Here is a 27,462-nt window from a genome sequence, read left to right as displayed (position 1 = left end):
ACACCACCACTCTACATCAGACAGCACCACCACCACTCTATATCAGACAACACCACCACTCTATATCATACAGCACCACTCTGTATCAGACATCACCACCACTCTATATCAGACAACACCACCACCACTCTATATCAGACAACACCACCACTCTACATCAGACAGCACCACCACCACCACTATATCAGACAACACCACCACTATATCAGACAACACCACCACTCTATATCAGACAACACGACCACCACTCTATATCAGACAACACCACCACCACTCTATATCAGACAGCACCACCACCACTCTATATCAGACAACACCACAACTCTATGTCAGACAGCACCACTACTATATCAGACAACACCACCACTCTATGTCAGACAGCACCACCACTCTATATCAGACAACACCACCACCACTCTATATCAGACAACACCACAACTCTATGTCAGACAGCACCACTACTATATCAGACAACACCACCACTCTATGTCAGACAGCACCACCACTCGATATCAGACAGCACCAACACCACTCTATATCAGACTGCACCACCACTCTGTATCAGACAGCACCACCACTCTATATCAGACAGCACCACCACCACTCTATATCAGACAACACCACCACTCTATATCAGACAACACCACCACTCTACATCAGACAGTACCACCACCACTCTATATCAGACAACACCACCACTCTATATCAGATAGCACCACTCTATATCAGACAGCACCACCACTCTATATCAGACAACACCACCACTCTATATCAGACAGCACCACCACTATATCAGACAACACCACCACTATATATCAGACAACACCACCACTATATCAGACAGCACCACCACCACTCTATATCAGAAAACACCACCACTCTATATCAGACAACACCACCACCACTCTATATCAGACAGCACCACCACTCTATATCAGACAACACCACCACTCTATATCAGAGAGCGCCGCTACTCTATCAGACAGCACCACCACTCTATATCAGACAGCACCACCACTCTATACCAGAGAGCACCACCACTCTATATCAGACAACACCACCACTCTATATCAGACAGCACCACCACCACTCTATATCATACAACACCACCACTCTATATCATACAGCACCACTCTGTATCAGACATCACCACTACTCTATATCAGACAACACCACCACCACTCTATATCAGACAACACCACCACTCTACATCAGACAGCACCACCACCACTCTATATCAGACAACACCACCATTCTATATCAGACAGCCCCACTCTATATCAGACAGCACCACGACTCTATATCAGACAGCACAACTCTATATCAGACAGCACCACCACCACTCGATATCAGACAGCACCACCACGCTACATCAGACAGCACTACCACCACTCGATATCAGACAGCACCACCACTCTACATCAGACAACACCACCACTCGATATCAGACAGCACCACTCTATATCAGACAGCACCACCACTCTATATCAGACAGCACCACCACTCTATCCACCACCACTCTATATCAGACAGCACCACCACCACTCGATATCAGACAGCACCACCACTCTATCAGACAACACCACCACTATATCAGACAGCACCACCACTCTATATCAGACAGCACCACCACTATATCAGACAACACTACCACTATATCAGACAGCACCACCACCACTCTATATCAGACAACACCAGCACTCTATATCAGACAACACCACAACTCTATGTCAGACAGCACCACTACTATATCAGACAACACCACCACTCTATGTCAGACAGCACCACCACTCTATATCAGACAACACCACCACCACTCTATATCAGACAACACCACAACTCTATGTCAGACAGCACCACTACTATATCAGACAACACCACCACTCTATGTCAGACAGCACCACCACTCGATATCAGACAGCACCAACACCACTCTATATCAGACTGCACCACCACTCTATATCAGACAGCACCACCACTCTATCCACCACCACTCTATATCAGACAGCACCACCACCACTCGATATCAGACAGCACCACCACTCTATCAGACAACACCACCACTATATCAGACAGCACCACCACTCTATATCAGACAGCACCACCACTATATCAGACAACACTACCACTATATCAGACAGCACCACCACCACTCTATATCAGACAACACCACCACTCTATATCAGACAACACCACCACTCTACATCAGACAGTACCACCACCACTCTATATCAGACAACACCACCACTCTATATCAGATAGCACCACTCTATATCAGACAGCACCACCACTCTATATCAGACAACACCACCACTCTATATCAGACAGCACCACCACTATATCAGACAACACCACCACTATATATCAGACAACACCACCACTATATCAGACAGCACCACCACCACTCTATATCAGAAAACACCACCACTCTATATCAGACAACACCACCACCACTCTATATCAGACAGCACCACCACTCTATATCAGACAACACCACCACTCTATATCAGAGAGCGCCGCTACTCTATCAGACAGCACCACCACTCTATATCAGACAGCACCACCACTCTATACCAGAGAGCACCACCACTCTATATCAGACAACACCACCACTCTATATCAGACAGCACCACCACCACTCTATATCATACAACACCACCACTCTATATCATACAGCACCACTCTGTATCAGACATCACCACTACTCTATATCAGACAACACCACCACCACTCTATATCAGACAACACCACCACTCTACATCAGACAGCACCACCACCACTCTATATCAGACAACACCACCATTCTATATCAGACAGCCCCACTCTATATCAGACAGCACCACGACTCTATATCAGACAGCACAACTCTATATCAGACAGCACCACCACCACTCGATATCAGACAGCACCACCACGCTACATCAGACAGCACTACCACCACTCGATATCAGACAGCACCACCACTCTACATCAGACAACACCACCACTCGATATCAGACAGCACCACTCTATATCAGACAGCACCACCACTCTATATCAGATAGCACCACCACTCTATCCACCACCACTCTATATCAGACAGCACCACCACCACTCGATATCAGACAGCACCACCACTCTATCAGACAACACCACCACTATATCAGACAGCACCACCACTCTATATCAGACAGCACCACCACTATATCAGACAACACTACCACTATATCAGACAGCACCACCACCACTCTATATCAGACAACACCAGCACTCTATATCAGACAACACCACAACTCTATGTCAGACAGCACCACTACTATATCAGACAACACCACCACTCTATGTCAGACAGCACCACCACTCTATATCAGACAACACCACCACCACTCTATATCAGACAACACCACAACTCTATGTCAGACAGCACCACTACTATATCAGACAACACCACCACTCTATGTCAGACAGCACCACCACTCGATATCAGACAGCACCAACACCACTCTATATCAGACTGCACCACCACTCTGTATCAGACAGCACCACCACTCTATATCAGACAGCACCACCACCACTCTATATCAGACAACACCACCACTCTATATCAGACAACACCACCACTCTACATCAGACAGTACCACCACCACTCTATATCAGACAACACCACCACTCTATATCAGATAGCACCACTCTATATCAGACAGCACCACCACTCTATATCAGACAACACCACCACTCTATATCAGACAGCACCACCACTATATCAGACAACACCACCACTATATATCAGACAACACCACCACTATATCAGACAGCACCACCACCACTCTATATCAGAAAACACCACCACTCTATATCAGACAACACCACCACCACTCTATATCAGACAGCACCACCACTCTATATCAGACAACACCACCACTCTATATCAGAGAGCGCCGCTACTCTATCAGACAGCACCACCACTCTATATCAGACAGCACCACCACTCTATACCAGAGAGCACCACCACTCTATATCAGACAACACCACCACTCTATATCAGACAGCACCACCACCACTCTATATCAGACAACACCACCACTCTATATCATACAGCACCACTCTGTATCAGACATCACCACTACTCTATATCAGACAACACCACCACCACTCTATATCAGACAACACCACCACTCTACATCAGACAGCACCACCACCACTCTATATCAGACAACACCACCATTCTATATCAGACAGCCCCACTCTATATCAGACAGCACCACGACTCTATATCAGACAGCACAACTCTATATCAGACAGCACCACCACCACTCGATATCAGACAGCACCACCACGCTACATCAGACAGCACTACCACCACTCGATATCAGACAGCACCACCACTCTACATCAGACAACACCACCACTCGATATCAGACAGCACCACTCTATATCAGACAGCACCACCACTCTATATCAGACAGCACCACCACTCTATCCACCACCACTCTATATCAGACAGCACCACCACCACTCGATATCAGACAGCACCACCACTCTATCAGACAACACCACCACTATATCAGACAGCACCACCACTCTATATCAGACAGCACCACCACTATATCAGACAACACTACCACTATATCAGACAGCACCACCACCACTCTATATCAGACAACACCACCACTCTATATCAGACAGCACCACCACCACTCGATATCAGACAGCACCACGACTCTATATCAGACAGCACAACTCTATATCAGACAGCCCCACCACCACTCGATATCAGACAGCACCACCACCACTCTATATAAGACAACACCACCACTCTATATCAGACAGCACCACTCTATATTAGACAGCACCACCACTATATATCAGACAACACCACCACTCTATATCAGAGAGCACCACCACTCTATATCAGACAGCACCACCACTCTATATCAGACAGCACCACCACTATATCAGACAACACCACCACCACTCTATATCAGACAACACCACCACCACTCTATATCAGACAACACCACCACCACTCTATATCAGACAACACCACCACCACTCTATATCAGACAGCACCACCACTATATCAGACAGCTACACCACTCTATACCAGACAGCACCACCACTGTATGTCAGACAGCACCACTACTATATCAGACAGCACCACCACTCTATATCAGATAGCACCACCACTCTATACCAGACAGCACCACCACTCTATATCAGACAACACCACCACTCTATGTCAGACAGCACCACCACTCGATATCAGACAGCACCAACACCACTCTATATCAGACAACACCACCACTATATCAGAGAGCACCACCACTCTATATCAGACAACACCACCACTCTATATCAGACAGCACCACCACCACTCTATATCAGAAAACGCCACCACTCTATATCAGACAACACCACCACCACTCTATATCAGACAGCACCACCACTCTATATCAGACAGCACCACCACTCTATACCAGAGAGCACCACCACTCTATATCAGACAACACCACCACTCTATGTCAGACTGCACCACCACTCTATATCAGACAGCACCACCACCACTCTATATCAGACAACACCACCACTCTATATCATACAGCACCACTCTGTATCAGACATCACCACCACTCTATATCAGACAACACCACCACCACTCTATATCAGACAACACCACCACTCTACATCAGACAGCACCACCACCACTCTATATCAGACAACACCACCATTCTATATCAGACAGCACCACGACTCTATATCAGACAGCACAACTCTATATCAGACAGCACCACCACCACTCGATATCAGACAGCACCACGACTCTATATCAGACAGCACAACTCTATATCAGACAGCCCCAACACCACTCGATATCAGACAGCACCACCACGCTACATCAGACAGCACTACCACCACTCGATATCAGACAGCACCACCACTCTACATCAGACAACACCACCACTCGATATCAGACAGCACCACTCTATATCAGACAGCACCACCACTCTATATCAGACAGCACCACCACTCTATATCAGACAGCACCACCACCACTCTATATAAGACAGCACCACCACCACTCGATATCAGACAGCACCACCACTACTCTATATCAGACAGCACCACTCGATATCAGACAGCACCACCACTCTATATCAGACAGCACCAACACTCGATATCAGACAGCGCCACCACCACTCTATATCAGACAGCACCACTCTATATCAGACAGCACCACGACTCTATATCAGACAGCACAACTCTATATCAGACAGCACCACCACCACTCTATATCAGACAGCACCACGACTCTATATCAGACAGCACAACTCTATATCAGACAGCCCCACCACCACTCGATATCAGACAGCACCACCACGCTACATCAGACAGCACTACCACCACTCGATATCAGACAGCACCACCACTCTACATCAGACAACACCACCACTCGATATCAGACAGCACCACTCTATATCAGACAGCACCACCACTCTATATCAGACAGCACCACCACTCTATATCAGACAGCACCACCACCACTCTATATAAGACAACACCACCACTCTATATCAGACAGCACCACTCTATATTAGACAGCACCACTCTATATTAGACAGCACCACCACTATATATCAGACAACACCACCACTCTATATCAGAGAGCACCACCACTCTATATCAGACAGCACCACCACTCTATATCAGACAGCACCACCACTATATCAGACAACACCACCACTCTATATCAGACAACACCACCACCACTCTATATCAGACAACACCACCACCACTCTATATCAGACAGCACCACCACTATATCAGACAGCTACACCACTCTATACCAGACAGCACCAACACTCTATACCAGACAGCACCACCACTCTATCAGACACCACCACCACTGTATGTCAGACCGCACCACTACTATATCAGACAGCACCACCACTCTATATCAGATAGCACCACCACTCTATACAAGACAGCACCACCACTCTATATCAGACAACACCACCACTCTATGTCAGACAGCACCACCACTCGATATCAGACAGCACCAACACCACTGTATATCAGACTGCACCACCACTCTGTATCAGACAGCACCACCACTCTATATCAGACAGCACCACCACCACTCTATATCAGACAACACCACCACTCTATATCAGACAACACCACCACTCTACATCAGACAGTACCACCACCTCTCTATATCAGACAACACCACCACTCTATATCAGATAGCACCACTCTATATCAGACAGCACCACCACTCTATATCAGACAACATCACCACTCTATATCAGACAGCACCACCACTATATCAGACAACACCACCACTATATCAGAGAGCACCACCACTCTATATCAGACAACACCACCACTATATCAGACAGCACCACCACCACTCTATATCAGAAAACACCCCCACTCTATATCAGACAACACCACCACCACTCTATATCAGACAGCACCACCACTCTATATCAGACAACACCACCACTCTATATCAGAGAGCACCACCACTCTATCAGACAGCACCACCACTCTATATCAGACAGCACCACCACTCTATACCAGAGAGCACCACCACTCTATATCAGACAACACCATCACTCTATGTCAGACAGCACCACCACTCTATATCAGACAGCACCACCACCACTCTATATCAGACAACACCACCACTCTATATCATACAGCACCACTCTGTATCAGACATCACCACCACTCTATATCAGACAACACCACCACCACTCTATATCAGACAACACCACCACTCTACATCAGACAGCACCACCACCACTCTATATTAGACAACACCACCATTCTATATCAGACAGCACCACGACTCTATATCAGACAGCACAACTCTATATCAGACAGCACCACCACCACTCGATATCAGACAGCACCACGACTCTATATCAGACAGCACAACTCTATATCAGACAGCCCCAACACCACTCTATATCAGACAGCACCACCACGCTACATCAGACAGCACTACCACCACTCAATATCAGACAGCACCACCACTCTACATCAGACAACACCACCACTCGATATCAGACAGCACCACCACTCTATCAGACAGCACCACCACTCTATATCAGACAGCACCACCACTCTATACCAGAGAGCACCACCACTCTATATCAGACAACACCACCACTCTATGTCAGACAGCACCACCACTCTATATCAGACAGCACCACCACCACTCTATATCAGACAACACCACCACTCTATATCATACAGCACCACTCTGTATCAGACATCACCACCACTCTATATCAGACAACACCACCACCACTCTATATCAGACAACACCACCACTCTACATCAGACAGCACCACCACCACTCTATATCAGACAACACCACCATTCTATATCAGACAGCACCACGACTCTATATCAGACAGCACAACTCTATATCAGACAGCACCACCACCACTCGATATCAGACAGCACCACGACTCTATATCAGACAGCACAACTCTATATCAGACAGCCCCAACACCACTCGATATCAGACAGCACCACCACGCTACATCAGACAGCACTACCACCACTCGATATCAGACAGCACCACCACTCTACATCAGACAACACCACCACTCGATATCAGACAGCACCACTCTATATCAGACAGCACCACCACTCTATATCAGACAGCACCACCACTCTATATCAGACAGCACCACCACCACTCTATATCAGACAGCACCACCACCACTCGATATCAGACAGCACCACCACTACTCTATATCAGACAGCACCACTCGATATCAGACAGCACCACCACTCTATATCAGACAGCACCAACACTCGATATCAGACAGCGCCACCACCACTCTATATCAGACAGCACCACTCTATATCAGACAGCACCACGACTCTATATCAGACAGCACAACTCTATATCAGACAGCACCACCACCACTCTATATCAGACAGCACCACGACTCTATATCAGACAGCACAACTCTATATCAGACAGCCCCACCACCACTCGATATCAGACAGCACCACCACGCTACATCAGACAGCACTACCACCACTCGATATCAGACAGCACCACCACTCTACATCAGACAACACCACCACTCGATATCAGACAGCACCACTCTATATCAGACAGCACCACCACTCTATATCAGACAGCACCACCACTCTATATCAGACAGCACCACCACCACTCTATATAAGACAACACCACCACTCTATATCAGACAGCACCACTCTATATTAGACAGCACCACCACTATATATCAGACAGCACAACTCTATATCAGACAGCCCCACCACCACTCGATATCAGACAGCACCACCACCACTCTATATAAGACAACACCACCACTCTATATCAGACAGCACCACTCTATATTAGACAGCACCACCACTATATATCAGACAACACCACCACTCTATATCAGAGAGCACCACCACTCTATATCAGACAGCACCACCACTCTATATCAGACAGCACCACCACTATATCAGACAACACCACCACTCTATATCAGACAACACCACCACCACTCTATATCAGACAACACCACCACCACTCTATATCAGACAACACCACCACCACTCTATATCAGACAGCACCACCACTATATCAGACAGCTACACCACTCTATACCAGACAGCACCACCACTGTATGTCAGACAGCACCACTACTATATCAGACAGCACCACCACTCTATATCAGATAGCACCACCACTCTATACCAGACAGCACCACCACTCTATATCAGACAACACCACCACTCTATGTCAGACAGCACCACCACTCGATATCAGACAGCACCAACACCACTCTATATCAGACTGCACCACCACTCTGTATCAGACAGCACCACCACTCTATATCAGACAGCACCACCACCACTCTATATCAGACAACACCACCACTCTATATCAGACAACACCACCACTCTACATCAGACAGTACCACCACCACTCTATATCAGACAACACCACCACTCTATATCAGATAGCACCACTCTATATCAGACAGCACCACCACTCTAGATCAGACAACACCACCACTCTATATCAGACAGCACCACCACTATATCAGACAACACCACCACTATATCAGAGAGCACCACCACTCTATATCAGACAACACCACCACTCTATATCAGACAGCACCACCACCACTCTATATCAGAAAACGCCACCACTCTATATCAGACAACACCACCACCACTCTATATCAGACAGCACCACCACTCTATATCAGACAGCACCACCACTCTATATCAGAGAGCACCACCACTCTATCAGACAGCACCACCACTCTATATCAGACAGCACCACCACTCTATACCAGAGAGCACCACCACTCTATATCAGACAACACCACCACTCTATGTCAGACAGCACCACCACTCTATATCAGACAGCACCACCACCACTCTATATCAGACAACACCACCACTCTATATCATACAGCACCACTCTGTATCAGACATCACCACCACTCTATATCAGACAACACCACCACCACTCTATATCAGACAACACCACCACTCTACATCAGACAGCACCACCACCACTCTATATCAGACAACACCACCATTCTATATCAGACAGCACCACGACTCTATATCAGACAGCACAACTCTATATCAGACAGCACCACCACCACTCGATATCAGACAGCACCACGACTCTATATCAGACAGCACAACTCTATATCAGACAGCCCCAACACCACTCGATATCAGACAGCACCACCACGCTACATCAGACAGCACTACCACCACTCGATATCAGACAGCACCACCACTCTACATCAGACAACACCACCACTCGATATCAGACAGCACCACTCTATATCAGACAGCACCACCACTCTATATCAGACAGCACCACCACTCTATATCAGACAGCACCACCACCACTCTATATCAGACAGCACCACCACCACTCGATATCAGACAGCACCACCACTACTCTATATCAGACAGCACCACTCGATATCAGACAGCACCACCACTCTATATCAGACAGCACCAACACTCGATATCAGACAGCGCCACCACCACTCTATATCAGACAGCACCACTCTATATCAGACAGCACCACGACTCTATATCAGACAGCACAACTCTATATCAGACAGCACCACCACCACTCTATATCAGACAGCACCACGACTCTATATCAGACAGCACAACTCTATATCAGACAGCCCCACCACCACTCGATATCAGACAGCACCACCACGCTACATCAGACAGCACTACCACCACTCGATATCAGACAGCACCACCACTCTACATCAGACAACACCACCACTCGATATCAGACAGCACCACTCTATATCAGACAGCACCACCACTCTATATCAGACAGCACCACCACTCTATATCAGACAGCACCACCACCACTCTATATAAGACAACACCACCACTCTATATCAGACAGCACCACTCTATATTAGACAGCACCACCACTATATATCAGACAGCACAACTCTATATCAGACAGCCCCACCACCACTCGATATCAGACAGCACCACCACCACTCTATATAAGACAACACCACCACTCTATATCAGACAGCACCACTCTATATTAGACAGCACCACCACTATATATCAGACAACACCACCACTCTATATCAGAGAGCACCACCACTCTATATCAGACAGCACCACCACTCTATATCAGACAGCACCACCACTATATCAGACAACACCACCACTCTATATCAGACAACACCACCACCACTCTATATCAGACAACACCACCACCACTCTATATCAGACAGCACCACCACTATATCAGACAGCTACACCACTCTATACCAGACAGCACCAACACTCTATACCAGACAGCACCACCACTCTATCAGACACCACCACCACTGTATGTCAGACAGCACCACTACTATATCAGACAGCACCACCACTCTATATCAGATAGCACCACCACTCTATACAAGACAGCACCACCACTCTATATCAGACAACACCACCACTCTATGTCAGACAGCACCACCACTCGATATCAGACAGCACCAACACCACTGTATATCAGACTGCACCACCACTCTGTATCAGACAGCACCACCACTCTATATCAGACAGCACCACCACCACTCTATATCAGACAACACCACCACTCTATATCAGACAACACCACCACTCTACATCAGACAGTACCACCACCTCTCTATATCAGACAACACCACCACTCTATATCAGATAGCACCACTCTATATCAGACAGCACCACCACTCTATATCAGACAACATCACCACTCTATATCAGACAGCACCACCACTATATCAGACAACACCACCACTATATCAGAGAGCACCACCACTCTATATCAGACAACACCACCACTATATCAGACAGCACCACCACCACTCTATATCAGAAAACACCCCCACTCTATATCAGACAACACCACCACCACTCTATATCAGACAGCACCACCACTCTATATCAGACAACACCACCACTCTATATCAGAGAGCACCACCACTCTATCAGACAGCACCACCACTCTATATCAGACAGCACCACCACTCTATACCAGAGAGCACCACCACTCTATATCAGACAGCACCACCACTCTATATCAGACAGCACCACCACCACTCTATATCAGACAACACCACCACTCTATATCATACAGCACCACTCTGTATCAGACATCACCACCACTCTATATCAGACAACACCACCACCACTCTATATCAGACAACACCACCACTCTACATCAGACAGCACCACCACCACTCTATATTAGACAACACCACCATTCTATATCAGACAGCACCACGACTCTATATCAGACAGCACAACTCTATATCAGACAGCACCACCACCACTCGATATCAGACAGCACCACGACTCTATATCAGACAGCACAACTCTATATCAGACAGCCCCAACACCACTCTATATCAGACAGCACCACCACGCTACATCAGACAGCACTACCACCACTCAATATCAGACAGCACCACCACTCTACATCAGACAACACCACCACTCGATATCAGACAGCACCACTCTATATCAGACAGCACCACCACTCTATATCAGACAGCACCACCACTCTATATCAGACAGCACCACCACCACTCTATATCAGACAGCACCACCACCACTCGATATCAGACAGCACCACCACCACTCTATATCAGACAGCACCACTCGATATCAGACAGCACCACCACTCTATATAAGACAGCACCAACACTCGATATCAGACAGCACCACCACCACTCTATATCAGACAGCACCACTCTATATCAGACAGCACCACCACTCTATCAGACAACACCACCACTATATCAGACAGCACCACCACTCTATATCAGACAGCACCACCACTATATCAGACAACACTACCACTATATCAGACAGCACCACCACCACTCTATATCAGACAGCACCACTCGATATCAGACAGCACCACCACTCTATATCAGACAGCACCACCACCACTCGATATCAGACAGCACCACGACTCTATATCAGACAGCACAACTCTATATCAGACAGCCCCACCACCACTCGATATCAGACAGCACCACCACCACTCTATATCAGACAGCACCACTCGATATCAGACAGCACCACCACTCTATATCAGACAGCACCACTCTATATTAGACAGCACCACCACTATATATCAGACAACACCACCACTCTATATTAGAGAGCACCACCACTCTATATCAGACAGCACCACCACTCTATATCAGACAGCACCACCACTATATCAGACAACACCACCACTCTATATCAGACAACACCACCACCACTCTATATCAGACAACACCACCACCACTCTATATCAGACAGCACCACCACTATATCAGACAGCTACACCACTCTATACCAGACAGCACCACCACTCTATACCAGACAGCACCACCACTATATCAGACACCACCACCACTGTATGTCAGACAGCACCACCACTCGATATCAGACAGCACCACCACCACTCTATATCAGACAGCACCACCACCACTCGATATCAGACAACACTACCACTCTACATCAGACAGCACCACCACCACTCTATATCAGACAACACCACCACTCTATCAGACAGCACCACCCTATATCAGACAGCACCACCACTCTATATCAGACAGCACCACCACTCTATATCAGAAATAACACCACTCTATATCAGACAGCACCACCACTCTATTTCAGACAACACCACCACTCTATATCAGACAGCACCACCACTCTGTCAGAAATAATCACCACTCTATATCAGACAGCACCACCACTCTGTCTGAAAGCACCACCACTCTATATCAGACAGCACCACCACGCTGTCAGAAAGCACCACCACTCTATATCAGACAGCACCACCACTCTATATCAGACAGCACCACCACTCTATATCAGACAGCACCACCACTCTATGTCAGACAGCACCACCACTCTATATCAGACAACACCACTCTATATCAGACAGCACCACCACTATATCAGATAGCACCACCACTCTATATCAGACAGCACCACCACCCTATATCAGACAGCACCACCACTCTATATCAGACAGCACCACCACTCTATACACGACAGCACCACCACTCTATATCAGACAGCACCACTCGATATCAGACAGCACCACAACTCTATATCAGACAGCCCCACCACCACTCAATATCAGACAGCACCACCACTCTACATCAGACAGCACCACCACCACTCGATATCAGACAGCACCACCACTCTACATCAGACAACACCACCAGTCTATATCAGACAGCACCACTCTATATCAGACAGCACCACCACTCTATATCAGACAGCACCACCACTCTATATCAGACAGCAGCACCACCACTCAATATCAGACAACACCACCCCCACTCTATATCAGACAGCACCACCACTCTATATCTGACAACACCACTCGATATCAGACAGCACCACAACTCTATATCAGACAGCCCCACCACCACTCGATATCAGATAGCACCACCACTCTACATCAGACAGCACCACCACCACTCGATATCAGACAGCACCACCACTCTACATCAGACAACACCACCAGTCTATATCAGACAGCACCACTCTATATCAGACAGCACCACCACTCTATATCAGACAGCACCACCACTCTATATCAGACAGCACCACCACCACTCTATATCAGACAGCACCACCACTCTATATCAGACAGCACCACAACTCTATATCAGACAGCACCACAACTCTATATCAGACAACACCACCACCACTCTATATCAGACAACACCACCACTCTATATCAGACAGCACCACCACTCTATATCAGTCAACTCCACCACTCTGTCAGACAGCACCACCACTCTATCAGACAGCACCACCACTCTATCAGACAGCACCACCACTCGATATCAGACAGCACCACCACTCTACATCAGACAACACCAACAGTCTATATCAGACAGCACCACTCTATATCAGACAGCACCACCACTCTATATCAGACAGCACCACCACTCTATATCAGACAGCACCACCACCACTCTATATCAGACAGCACCACCACTCTATATCAGACAGCACCACAACTCTATATCAGACAGCACCACAACTCTATATCAGACAACACCACCACCACTCTATATCAGACAACACCACCACTCTATATCAGACAGCACCACCACTCTATATCAGTCAACTCCACCACTCTGTCAGACAGCACCACCACTATATCAGACAGCTACACCACTCTATACCAGACAGCACCACCACTCTATACCAGACAGAACCACCACTCTATCAGACACCACCACCACTGTATGTCAGACAGCACCACCACTCGATATCAGACAGCACCACCACCACTCTATATCAGACAGCACCACCACCACTCGATATCAGACAACACCACCACTCTACATCAGACAGCACCACCACCACTCTATATCAGACAACACCACCACTCTATATCAGACAGCACCACCCTATATCAGACAGCACCACCACTCTATATCAGACAGCACCACCACTCTATATCAGAAATAACACCACTCTATATCAGACAGCACCACCACTCTATTTCAGACAACACCACCACTCTATATCAGACAGCACCACCACTCTGTCAGAAATAATCACCACTCTATATCAGACAGCACCACCACTCTGTCAGAAAGCACCACCACTCTATATCAGACAGCACCACCACGCTGTCAGAAAGCACCACCACTCTATATCAGACAGCACCACCACTCTATATCAGACAGCACCACCACTCTATATCAGACAGCACCACCACTCTATGTCAGACAGCACCACCACTCTATATCAGACAACACCACTCGATATCAGACAGCACCACCACTATATCAGACAGCACCACCACTCTATATCAGACAGCACCACCACCCTATATCAGACAGCACCACCACTCTATATCAGACAGCACCACCACTCTATACCAGACAGCACCACCACTCTATATCAGACAGCACCACTCGATATCAGACAGCACCACAACTCTATATCAGACAGCCCCACCACCACTCGATATCAGACAGCACCACCACTCTACATCAGACAGCACCACCACCACTCGATATCAGACAGCACCACCACTCTACATCAGACAACACCACCAGTCTATATCAGACAGCACCACTCTATATCAGACAGCACCACCACTCTATATCAGAAAGCACCACCACCCTATATCAGACAGCACCACCACTCTATATCAGACAGCACCACCACTCTATATCAGACAGCACCACCACTCTATATCAGACAGCACCACCACTCTATATCAGACAGCAGCACCACCACTCAATATCAGACAACACCACCCCCACTCTATATCAGACAGCACCACCACCACTCTATATTAGACAGCACCACCACTCTATATCAGACAGCACCACAACTCTATATCAAACAGCACCACAACTCTATATCAGACAGCAGCACCACCACTCAATATCAGACAACACCACCCCCACTCTATATCAGACAGCACCACCACTCTATATCTGACAACACCACTCGATATCAGACAGCACCACAACTCTATATCAGACAGCCCCACCACCACTCGATATCAGATAGCACCACCACTCTACATCAGACAGCACCACCACCACTCGATATCAGACAGCACCACCACTCTACATCAGACAACACCACCAGTCTATATCAGACAGCACCACTCTATATCAGACAGCACCACCACTCTATATCAGACAGCACCACCACTCTATATCAGACAGCACCACCACCACTCTATATCAGACAGCACCACCACTCTATATCAGACAGCACCACAACTCTATATCAGACAGCACCACAACTCTATATCAGACAACACCACCACCACTCTATATCAGACAACACCACCACTCTATATCAGACAGCACCACCACTCTATATCAGTCAACTCCACCACTCTGTCAGACAGCACCACCACTCTATCAGACAGCACCACCACTCTGTCAGAAAGCACCACCACTCTATATCAGACAGCACCACCACGCTGTCAGAAAGCACCACCACTCTATATCAGACAGCACCACCACTCTATATCAGACAGCACCACCACTCTATATCAGACAGCACCACCACTCTATGTCAGACAGCACCACCACTCTATATCAGACAACACCACTCGATATCAGACAGCACCACCACTATATCAGACAGCACCACCACTCTATATCAGACAGCACCACCACCCTATATCAGACAGCACCACCACTCTATATCAGACAGCACCACCACTCTATACCAGACAGCACCACCACTCTATATCAGACAGCACCACTCGATATCAGACAGCACCACAACTCTATATCAGACAGCCCCACCACCACTCGATATCAGACAGCACCACCACTCTACATCAGACAGCACCACCACCACTCGATATCAGACAGCACCACCACTCTACATCAGACAACACCACCAGTCTATATCAGACAGCACCACTCTATATCAGACAGCACCACCACTCTATATCAGACAGCACCACCACCCTATATCAGACAGCACCACCACTCTATATCAGACAGCACCACCACTCTATATCAGACAGCACCACCACTCTATATCAGACAGCACCACCACTCTATATCAGACAGCAGCACCACCACTCAATATCAGACAACACCACCCCCACTCTATATCAGACAGCACCACCACCACTCTATATTAGACAGCACCACCACTCTATATCAGACAGCACCACAACTCTATATCAAACAGCACCACAACTCTATATCAGACAGCAGCACCACCACTCAATATCAGACAACACCACCCCCACTCTATATCAGACAGCACCACCACTCTATATCTGACAACACCACTCGATATCAGACAGCACCACAACTCTATATCAGACAACCCCACCACCACTCGATATCAGATAGCACCACCACTCTACATCAGACAGCACCACCACCACTCGATATCAGACAGCACCACCACTCTACATCAGACAACACCACCAGTCTATATCAGACAGCACCACTCTATATCAGACAGCACCACCACTCTATATCAGACAGCACCACCACTCTATATCAGACAGCACCACCACCACTCTATATCAGACAGCACCACCACTCTATATCAGACAGCACCACAACTCTATATCAGACAGCACCACAACTCTATATCAGACAACACCACCACCACTCTATATCAGACAACACCACCACTCTATATCAGACAGCACCACCACTCTATATCAGTCAACTCCACCACTCTGTCAGACAGCACCACCACTCTATCAGACAGCACCACCACTCTATCAGACAGCACCACCACTCTACATCAGACAGCACCACCACTCTATATCAGACAGCACCACCACCATTCTATATCAGACAGCACCACCACTCTATATCAGACACCACCACCACTCTATATCAGACAGCACCACCACTCTAAATCAGACAGCCCCACCACTCTAAATCAGACAGCACCACCACTCTACACCAGACAGCACCACCACTCTATATCAGACAACACCACCACTCTATATCAGACAGCACCACCCCTCTATATCAAACAGCACCACCACTCTATGTCAGACAGCACCACCACTCTATATCAGACAGCACCACCACTCTGTATCAGACAGCACCACCACTCTTTGTCCCCTCTCCCTCCAGACTCACTCTGTCTATGTGTGTTTTTCACTCCCCCCCAGACTCACTCTGTCTGTGTGTGTTTGTCCCCAGACGTACAGCACATTAAGCGCAGGGACATCCTCCTGAAGAGGGAGCTCGGAGAGGGGGCGTTTGGAAAGGTCTTCCTGGCTGAGTGCTACAACCTGATCCCCACCAAAGATACCATGCTGGTGGCTGTCAAGGTAAGGAGGGATCCCCCAAACAGACACACTACTGTTACAGCTGTCTGTGGTAAATGGATATCATTAGGAGGGATCCCCCAAACAGACACAGTACTGTCTGTGGTAAATGGATCTCATTAGGAGGGATCCTCCAAACAGACACAGTACTGTCTGTGGTAAAAATGTTCTCATTAGGTGGGATCCCCCAAACAGACACAGTACTGTCTGTGGTAAATGGTTCTCATTAGGTGGGATCCCCCAAACAGACACAGTACTGTCTGTGGTAAATGGTTCTCATTAGGTGGGATCCCCCAAACAGACACAGTACTGTCTGTGGTAAATGGTTCTCATTAGGAGGGATCCCCCAAACAGACACAGTACTGTCTGTGGTAAATGGATCTCATTAGGAGGGATCCCCCAAACAGACACAGTACTGTCTGTGGTAAATGGATCTCATTAGGAGGGATCCCCCAAACAGACACAGTACTGTCTGTGGTAAATGGTTCTCATTAGGAGGGATCCCCCAAACAGACACACTACTGTTACAGCTGTCTGTGGTAAATGGTTCTCATTAGGAGGGATCCCCCAAACAGACACAGTACTGTTACAGCTGTCTGTGGTAAATGGTTCTCATTAGGAGGGATCCCCCAAACAGACACAGTACTGTTACAGCTGTCTGTGGTAAATGGTTCTCATTAGGAGGGATCCCCCAAACAGACACAGTACTGTTACAGCTGTCTGTGGTAAATGGTTCTCATTAGGTGGGATCCTCCAAACAGACACACTACTGTTACAGCTGTCTGTGGTAAATGGATCTCATTAGGAGGGATCCCCCAAACAGACACAGTACTGTCTGTGGTAAATGGTTCTCATTAGGTGGGATCCCCCAAACAGACACAGTACTGTCTGTGGTAAATGGTTCTCATTAGGAGGGATCCCCCAAACAGACACACTACTGTCTGTGGTAAATGGATCTCATTAGGAGGGATCCCCCAAACAGACACAGTACTGTCTGTGGTAAATGGTTCTCATTAGGTGGGATCCCCCAAACAGACACAGTACTGTTACAGTAATGTAATGTAACTCGTCTGTCCTCTCCATTCATTAATCATACAACATAGTTATATGTCCAAGGTATCACATCCGGACAACCAAACTCTAGACCTCATTTGTAGTTGTTCAATATGTAGTCCAACAGGACTTGCCAGATGGGGATGTTAAAGTGAGTGACTCGTCAGTAGCCTACTGAATCGCAGCGGTAAGAGACGTTCATTTGCATACTAGTATGATTTTTTTGCCAATTATTTGCAGATTAAATGAATAAAACATTTGATGAAGATGGTGAATCCTCCTCACCCAGGGATCAATAGGTAGTCTGGTGGAGAGATAGTTTCACTCTGGTCCAACATATGATAACAGAAAACAGATTGAATATCAATAGCTGATGAAACTAAGACTGTTATGAGAAAATGGTTTTTAATCCATGTTAGAACTTGATAGTTGCTTGTTGAAAATACAATGTAGCATTAGAATATACCAGAGGACACAAAAATAAAGCTTGTTTGGCAAAACAAATCAGGGGGAGTCTATTGTGGGAAAGGAACGGTGTCTGTTGTAGGAAAGGAACGGTGTCTGTTGTGGGAAAGGAACGGTGTCTGTTGTGGGAAAGGAACGGTGTCTGTTGTGGGAAAGGAACGGTGTCTGTTGTGGGAAAGGAACGGTGTCTGTTGTGGGAAAGGAATGGTGTCTGTTGTGGGAAAGAAATGGTGTCTGTTGTGGAAAAGGAATGGTGTCTGTTGTCAGAAAGGAATGGTGTCTGTTGTGGGAAAGGAACGGTGTATGTTGTGGGAAAGGAATGGTGTCTGTTGTGGGAAAGGAGCGGTGTCTGTTGTGGGAAAGGAACGGTGTCTGTTGTGGGAAAGGAATGGTGTCTGTTGTGGGAAAGGAATGGTGTCTGTTGTGGGAAAGGAACGGTGTCTGTTGTGGGAAAGGAACGGTGTCTGTTGTGGGAAAGGAATGGTGTCTGTTGTGTGGTGGGAAAGGAACGGTGTCTGTTGTGGGAAAGGAACGGTGTCTGTTGTGGGAAAGGAACGGTGTCTGTTGTGGAAAAGGAATGGTGTCTGTTGTGGGAAAGGAATGGTGTCTGTTGTGGAAAAGGAATGGTGTCTGTTGTGGAAAAGGAATGGTGTCTGTTGTCAGAAAGGAACGGTGTCTGTTGTGGGAAAGGAACGGTGTCTGTTGTGGGAAAGGAATGGTGTTTGTTGTGGCACAGGAATGGTGTCTGTTTTGGGAAAGGAATGGTGTCTGTTGTGGGAAAGGAATGGTGTCTGTTGTGTGGTGGGAAAGGGATGGTGTCTGTTGTGGGAAAGGAATGGTGTATGTTGTGGGAAAGGAACAGTGTCTGTTGTGGGAAAGGAATGGTGTCTGTTGTCAGAAAGGAACGGTGTCTGTTGTGGGAAAGGAATGGTGTCTGTTGTGGGAAAGGAACGGTGTCTGTTGTGGGAAAGGAACGGTGTCTGTTGTGGGAAAGGAACAGTGTCTGTTGTGGGGAAAGTAATGGTGTCTGTTGTGGGAAAGGACTGGTGTCTGTTGTGGGAAAGGAACGGTGTCTGTTGTGGGAAAGGAACGGTGTCTGTTGTGGGAAAGGAATGGTATCTGTTGTGTGGTGGGAAAGGAACAGTGTCTGTTGTGGGAAAGGAACGGTGTCTGTTGTGGGAAAGGAACGGTGTCTGTTGTGGGAAAGGAATGGTGTCTGTTGTGGGAAAGGAATGGTGTCTGTTGTGGAAAATGAATGGTGTCTGTTGTCAGAAAGGAACGGTGTCTGTTGTGGGAAAGGAACAGTGTCTGTTGTGGGAAAGGAATGGTGTTTGTTGTGGCAAAGGAATGGTGTCTGTTTTGGGAAAGGAATGGTGTCTGTTGTGGGAAAGGAATGGTGTCTGTTGTGTGGTGGGAAAGGGATGGTGTCTGTTGTGGGAAAGGAACAGTGTCTGTTGTGTGGTGGGAAAGGAATGGTGTCTTTTGTGTGGTGGGAAAGGAATGGTGTCTGTTGTGGGAAAGGAATGGTGTCTGTTGTGGGAAAGGAATGGTGTCTGTTGTGTGGTGGGAAAGGAACGGTGTCTGTTGTGGGAAAGGAATGGTGTCTGTTGTGTGGTGGGAAAGGAACGGTGTCTGTTGTGGGAAAGGAACGGTGTCTGTTGTGGGAAAAGAATGGTGTCTGTGGTGGGAAAGGAACGGTGTCTGTTTGCTTTCAAACACTTTTATCTTCTTCCATCTCCGTTGGAATAGAATATAAAACAGAATATCACTTTATGTCAACCAACTGAAACCCTGCAGTTCTCTTCCTGTTATTATCGTGTCTAAGCACTCGTAGTTATTATGTTGGACTGACGCCCAGAGGAGAAACATTTACTGATAGTGTATCCTCAATGGCATCCTATTCCCTGTGTAGTGCACTACATTTGCATCCTATTCCCTGTGTAGTGCACTACATTTGCATCCTATTCCCTGTGTAGAGCACTACATTTGCATCCTATTCCCTGTGTAGTGCACTACATTTGCATCCTATTCCCTGTGTAGTGCACTACATTTGCATCCTATTCCCTGTGTAATGCACTACATTTGCATCCTATTCCCTGTGTAGTGCACTACATTTGAACAGGGTTCATAGGGGCTCTGGGAAAAAATTGTGCACTATAAAGGGATTAGGACGCCAGTGTGGATACATTCTCAGTAAATGTTTCTCCTCTGGGTCCAGACAGTTTGTTTAGAGGAGTCACCAGGACACTGTGACCGTGCTGTCTGGTATTACTGGTCCAGACAGTCACCAGAACACTGTGACCGTGCTGTCTGGTATTACTGGTCCAGACAGTCACCAGAACACTGTGACCATGCTGTCTGGTATTACTGGTCCAGACAGTTTGTTTAGAGGAGTCACCAGAACACTGTGACCGTGCTGTCTGGTATTACTGGTCCAGACAGTCACCAGAACACTGTGACCATGCTGTCTGGTATTACTGGTCCAGACAGTCACCAGAACACTGTGACCGTGCTGTCTGGTATTACTGGTCCAGACAGTTTGTTTAGAGGAGTCACCAGAACACTGTGACCGTGCTGTCTGGTATTACTGGTCCAGACAGTTTGTTTAGAGGAGTCACCAGAACACTGTGACCGTGCTGTCTGGTATTACTGGTCCAGACAGTTTGTTTAGAGGAGTCACCAGGACACTGTGACCGTGCTGTCTGGTATTACTGGTCCAGACAGTCACCAGAACACTGTGACTGTGCTGTCTGGTATTACTGGTCCAGACAGTTTGTTTAGAGCAGTCACCAGAACACTGTGACCATGTTGTCTGGCTACGTTACTGAGTGATGAGGGTATGTGATGTTACTGAGTGATGAGGGGATGTTACTGAGTGATAAGGGGATGTGATGTTACTGAGTGATGAGGGGATGTGTTGATACTGAGTGATGAGGGGATGTGTTGTTACTGAGTGATGAGGGGATGTGTTGTTACTGAGTGATGAGGGGATGTTACTGAGTGATGAGGGGATGTTTCTGAGTGATGAGGGGATGTTTCTGAGTGATGAGGGGATGTTACTGAGTGATGAGGGGATGTTACTGAGTGATGAGGGGATGTTACTGGGTGATGAGGGGATGTTACTGAGTAATGGGGGGATGTTACTGAGTGATGAGGGGATGTTACTGAGTGATGAGGGGATGTTACGGAGTGATGAGGGGATGTGTTGTTACGGAGTGATGAGGGGATGTTACTGAGTGATGAGGGGATGTTACTGAGTGATGAGAGGATGTGATGTTACTGTGTGATTAGGGGATGTTACTGAGTGATGAGGGGATGTTTCTGAGTGATGAGGGGATGTTACTGAGTGATGAGGGGATGTTTCTGAGTGATGAGGGGATGTTATGTTACTGAGTGATGAGGGGATGTTACTGAGTGATGATGCGATGTTACTGAGTGATGAGGGGATGTTACTAAGTGATGAGGGGATGTGTTGTTACTGAGTGATGAGGAGATGTTACTGAGTGATGAGGGGATGTTACTGAGTGATGAGGGGATGTTACTGAGTGATGAGGGGATATTACTGAGTGATGAGGGGATATTACTGAGTGATGATGGGATGTTACTGAGTGATGAGGTGTTTTTTTAGGTTTGTATAACTGAAGATCTACTAGTAATTTACAGACATCATCCAGCAGTATACCAACAGTACATCTCTCTTCTTCCCAGACCCTGAAGGACCTCAACCTGTCTGTTGTCTATAAGATGTCTGATATCAATGTGTTTACTACTACAGTAGTACCAGCAGTAAACCAACAGTACTTCTCCATCTCATCCACAGACCCTGAAACCAACAGCGTGTCCCTTTGGTTCCCAGAGCCTGAAGGACCTCAACCTGTCTGTTGTCTATAAGATGTCTGATATCAATGTGTTTACTACTACAGTAGTACCAGCAGTAAACCAACAGTACTTCTCCATCTCATCCACAGACCCTGAAACCAACAGCGTGTCCCTTTGGTTCCCAGAGCCTGAAGGACCTCAACCTGTCTGTTGTCTATAAGATGTCTGATATCAATGTGTTTACTACTACAGTAGTACCAGCAGTAAACCAACAGTACTTCTCCATCTCATCCACAGACCCTGAAACCAACAGCATGTCCCTTTGGTTCCCAGAGCGTGAAGGACCTCAACCTGTCTGTTGTCTATAAGATGTCTGATATCAATGTGTTTACTACTACAGTAGTACCAGCAGTAAACCAACAGTACTTCTCCATCTCATCCACAGACCCTGAAACCAACAGCGTGTCCCTTTGGTTCCCAGAGCCTGAAGGACCCCAACCTGTCAGCCAGAAAAGACTTCCAGAGAGAAGCTGAGCTGCTCACCAACCTCCAGCACGACCACATTGTTAAGTTCTATGGGGTCTGTGTGGATGGAGATCCCCTCATCATGGTGTTTGAGTACATGAAGCATGGGGACCTCAACAAGTTCCTCAGGTAGTATAGGAACAATGCTGGTACACAGGGGCGCCTCTTTGGTTTTAGAAGTGGGGGGGACATAACCTGACGGGAGGTCTGGAATATTTGGGGGGAATCTAAAGCTAATTTCCTGCATTTTGACACAATCCAACATGCCGTCTCTATTTAGAACAAAAAGAAAGCAAAAATGTCCACAGTTATCAAGCTAATGTAAGAGATCAAACTCCTCTGTCTCTACTCCTCCTCTGTCTCTACTACTCCTCTGTTCTGTTTCGTATCTCTCTCTCCAGAGTCCATGGTCCAGATGGCCAGCCTCTACAGACTGTATAGATGAAGGTGTATGTGTCTCTCTCTCCAGAGTCCATGGTCCAGATGGCCAGCCTCTACATACTGTATAGATGAAGGTTTATGTTTCTCTCTCTCCAGAGTCCATGGTCCAGATGGCCAGCCTCTACATACTGTATAGATGAAGGCTTATGTTTCTCTCTCTCCAGAGTCCATGGTCCAGATGGCCAGCCTCTACATACTGTATAGATGAAGGCTTATGTTTCTCTCTCTCCAGAGTCCATGGTCCAGATGGCCAGCCTCTACAGACTGTATAGATGAAGGCTTATGTATCTCTCTCTCCAGAGTCCATGGTCCAGATGGCCAGCCTCTACATACTGTATAGATGAAGGCTTATGTTTCTCTCTCTCCAGAGTCCATGGTCCAGATGGCCAGCCTCTTCATACTGTATAGATGAAGGTTTATGTTTCTCTCTCTCCAGAGTCCATGGTCCAGATGCTATGATCCTTGTGGATGGCCATCCCGTTCAAACTGACGGAGAGCTGGGTCTGTCCCAGATGTTACACATCGCTACCCAGATCTCAGCCGGCATTGTGTACCTGACCTCCCAGCACTTTGTCCACAGAGACCTGGCCACCAGGAACTGTCTAGTGGGCAACGGGCTGCTTGTGAAGATAGGAGACTTCGGGATGTCCAGAGACATCTACAGCACAGACTACTACAGGGTAAGGACTCATGTATGGAAGGACTATAGCATTTGGACTGAGAGATTTGTTAATTTATGAACACCTGTGCCATTTCCTTTAACTTCTTAGTGATCCCTTCCCGCTCGAATCCCGATAACGGGATTGATTTGACGACATCCAGTGAAATTGCAGCGCGCCAAATCCAAAAACAGAAATACTCATAATAAGAATTCATTAAACATACAAGTTTATACAGCAAAATACATCTGAACTTAATCCAGCCACAGTGTCAGATTTCAAAAAGGCTTCACGGCAAAAGCAGACCATGCGATTATCTGAGGACAGCACCCCGCATACAAACACATGAAAATCATATTTCAACCAGCCAGGCACGACACAAAAGTCAGAAATAACGAAAACAAAGTGAAAAGAAAGTGAAGTGCGTTCGCACCAAAAGATTTGAGTCCACCTGGAGTGACACATGGAAGAGCAGGTGGATCATCATCATCAACATCAACCAATTTCTAAAGACTGTTGACATCTAGTGGAAGCTATAGGAACTACAAGCAGATTCCTATTAAATAGGGCTTACCATAGAAATCTAATGCAAAACAGATTGACCTAGAAATAAATCCCAGGTTGGATTGTGCTCGGGGTTCCACCTGCCAACTCAGTTCTGTTATACTCACAGACATTATTCTAACAGTTTTAGAAATGTCAGAGTGTTTTCTATCCAAATCTAATAATGATATGCATATCCTAGCATCTGGGCCTGAGTAGCAGGCAGTTTACTTTGGGAACGCTTTTCATCCGGATGTGAAAATACTGCCCCCTATCCCAAATACGTTTTTAATGTAGAGCAAAAAAAATTCACAGTAAACACAGTAGGGCAGTCCACGAGGGGATGTAGTGCCCCTCTTGAAGTAACCACAGTGGGGCAGTCCACGAGGGGGCGTAGTGGCGTCTGTGGAGGAAGCTGCCTCATGTCAACCTGTCAACATGTTATTGTTACAATCTGGTGAATTTCTGTTCTTCCCAACAACCTCAAGTAATGAACGTGTGAGAGAGACATCTAAAATGTACTTTTTTTACAATCACAATTCCCCTTAATGGCATCACAATTCCCCTTAACGACCTCACAATTCCCCTTAATGGCATCACAATTCCCCGTAATGACATCACAAT

At 47.0% G+C, this 27,462-nt stretch overlaps 1 protein-coding gene across 1 annotated transcript in view; it reads left to right on the top strand.

Moving 5' to 3' along the window:
• The window catches only part of LOC110512363 (NT-3 growth factor receptor-like), a 215,210-nt gene that overhangs the window by 177,806 nt on the left and 9,942 nt on the right, over positions 1 to 27,462 (top strand). Inside the window, exons 13-15 of the mRNA XM_036981730.1 lie at positions 19,206 to 19,336; positions 25,116 to 25,324; positions 26,073 to 26,316. Of these exons, the coding sequence (XP_036837625.1) occupies positions 19,206 to 19,336; positions 25,116 to 25,324; positions 26,073 to 26,316 (584 nt within the window). The remainder of the gene's footprint in view (positions 1 to 19,205; positions 19,337 to 25,115; positions 25,325 to 26,072; positions 26,317 to 27,462) is intronic.

Source organism: Oncorhynchus mykiss, chromosome 6 (genome assembly GCF_013265735.2).
Source record: "Oncorhynchus mykiss isolate Arlee chromosome 6, USDA_OmykA_1.1, whole genome shotgun sequence".
Lineage (NCBI taxonomy): Eukaryota > Metazoa > Chordata > Actinopteri > Salmoniformes > Salmonidae > Oncorhynchus > Oncorhynchus mykiss.
This window is presented reverse-complemented; position numbering and strand designations above follow the sequence as displayed.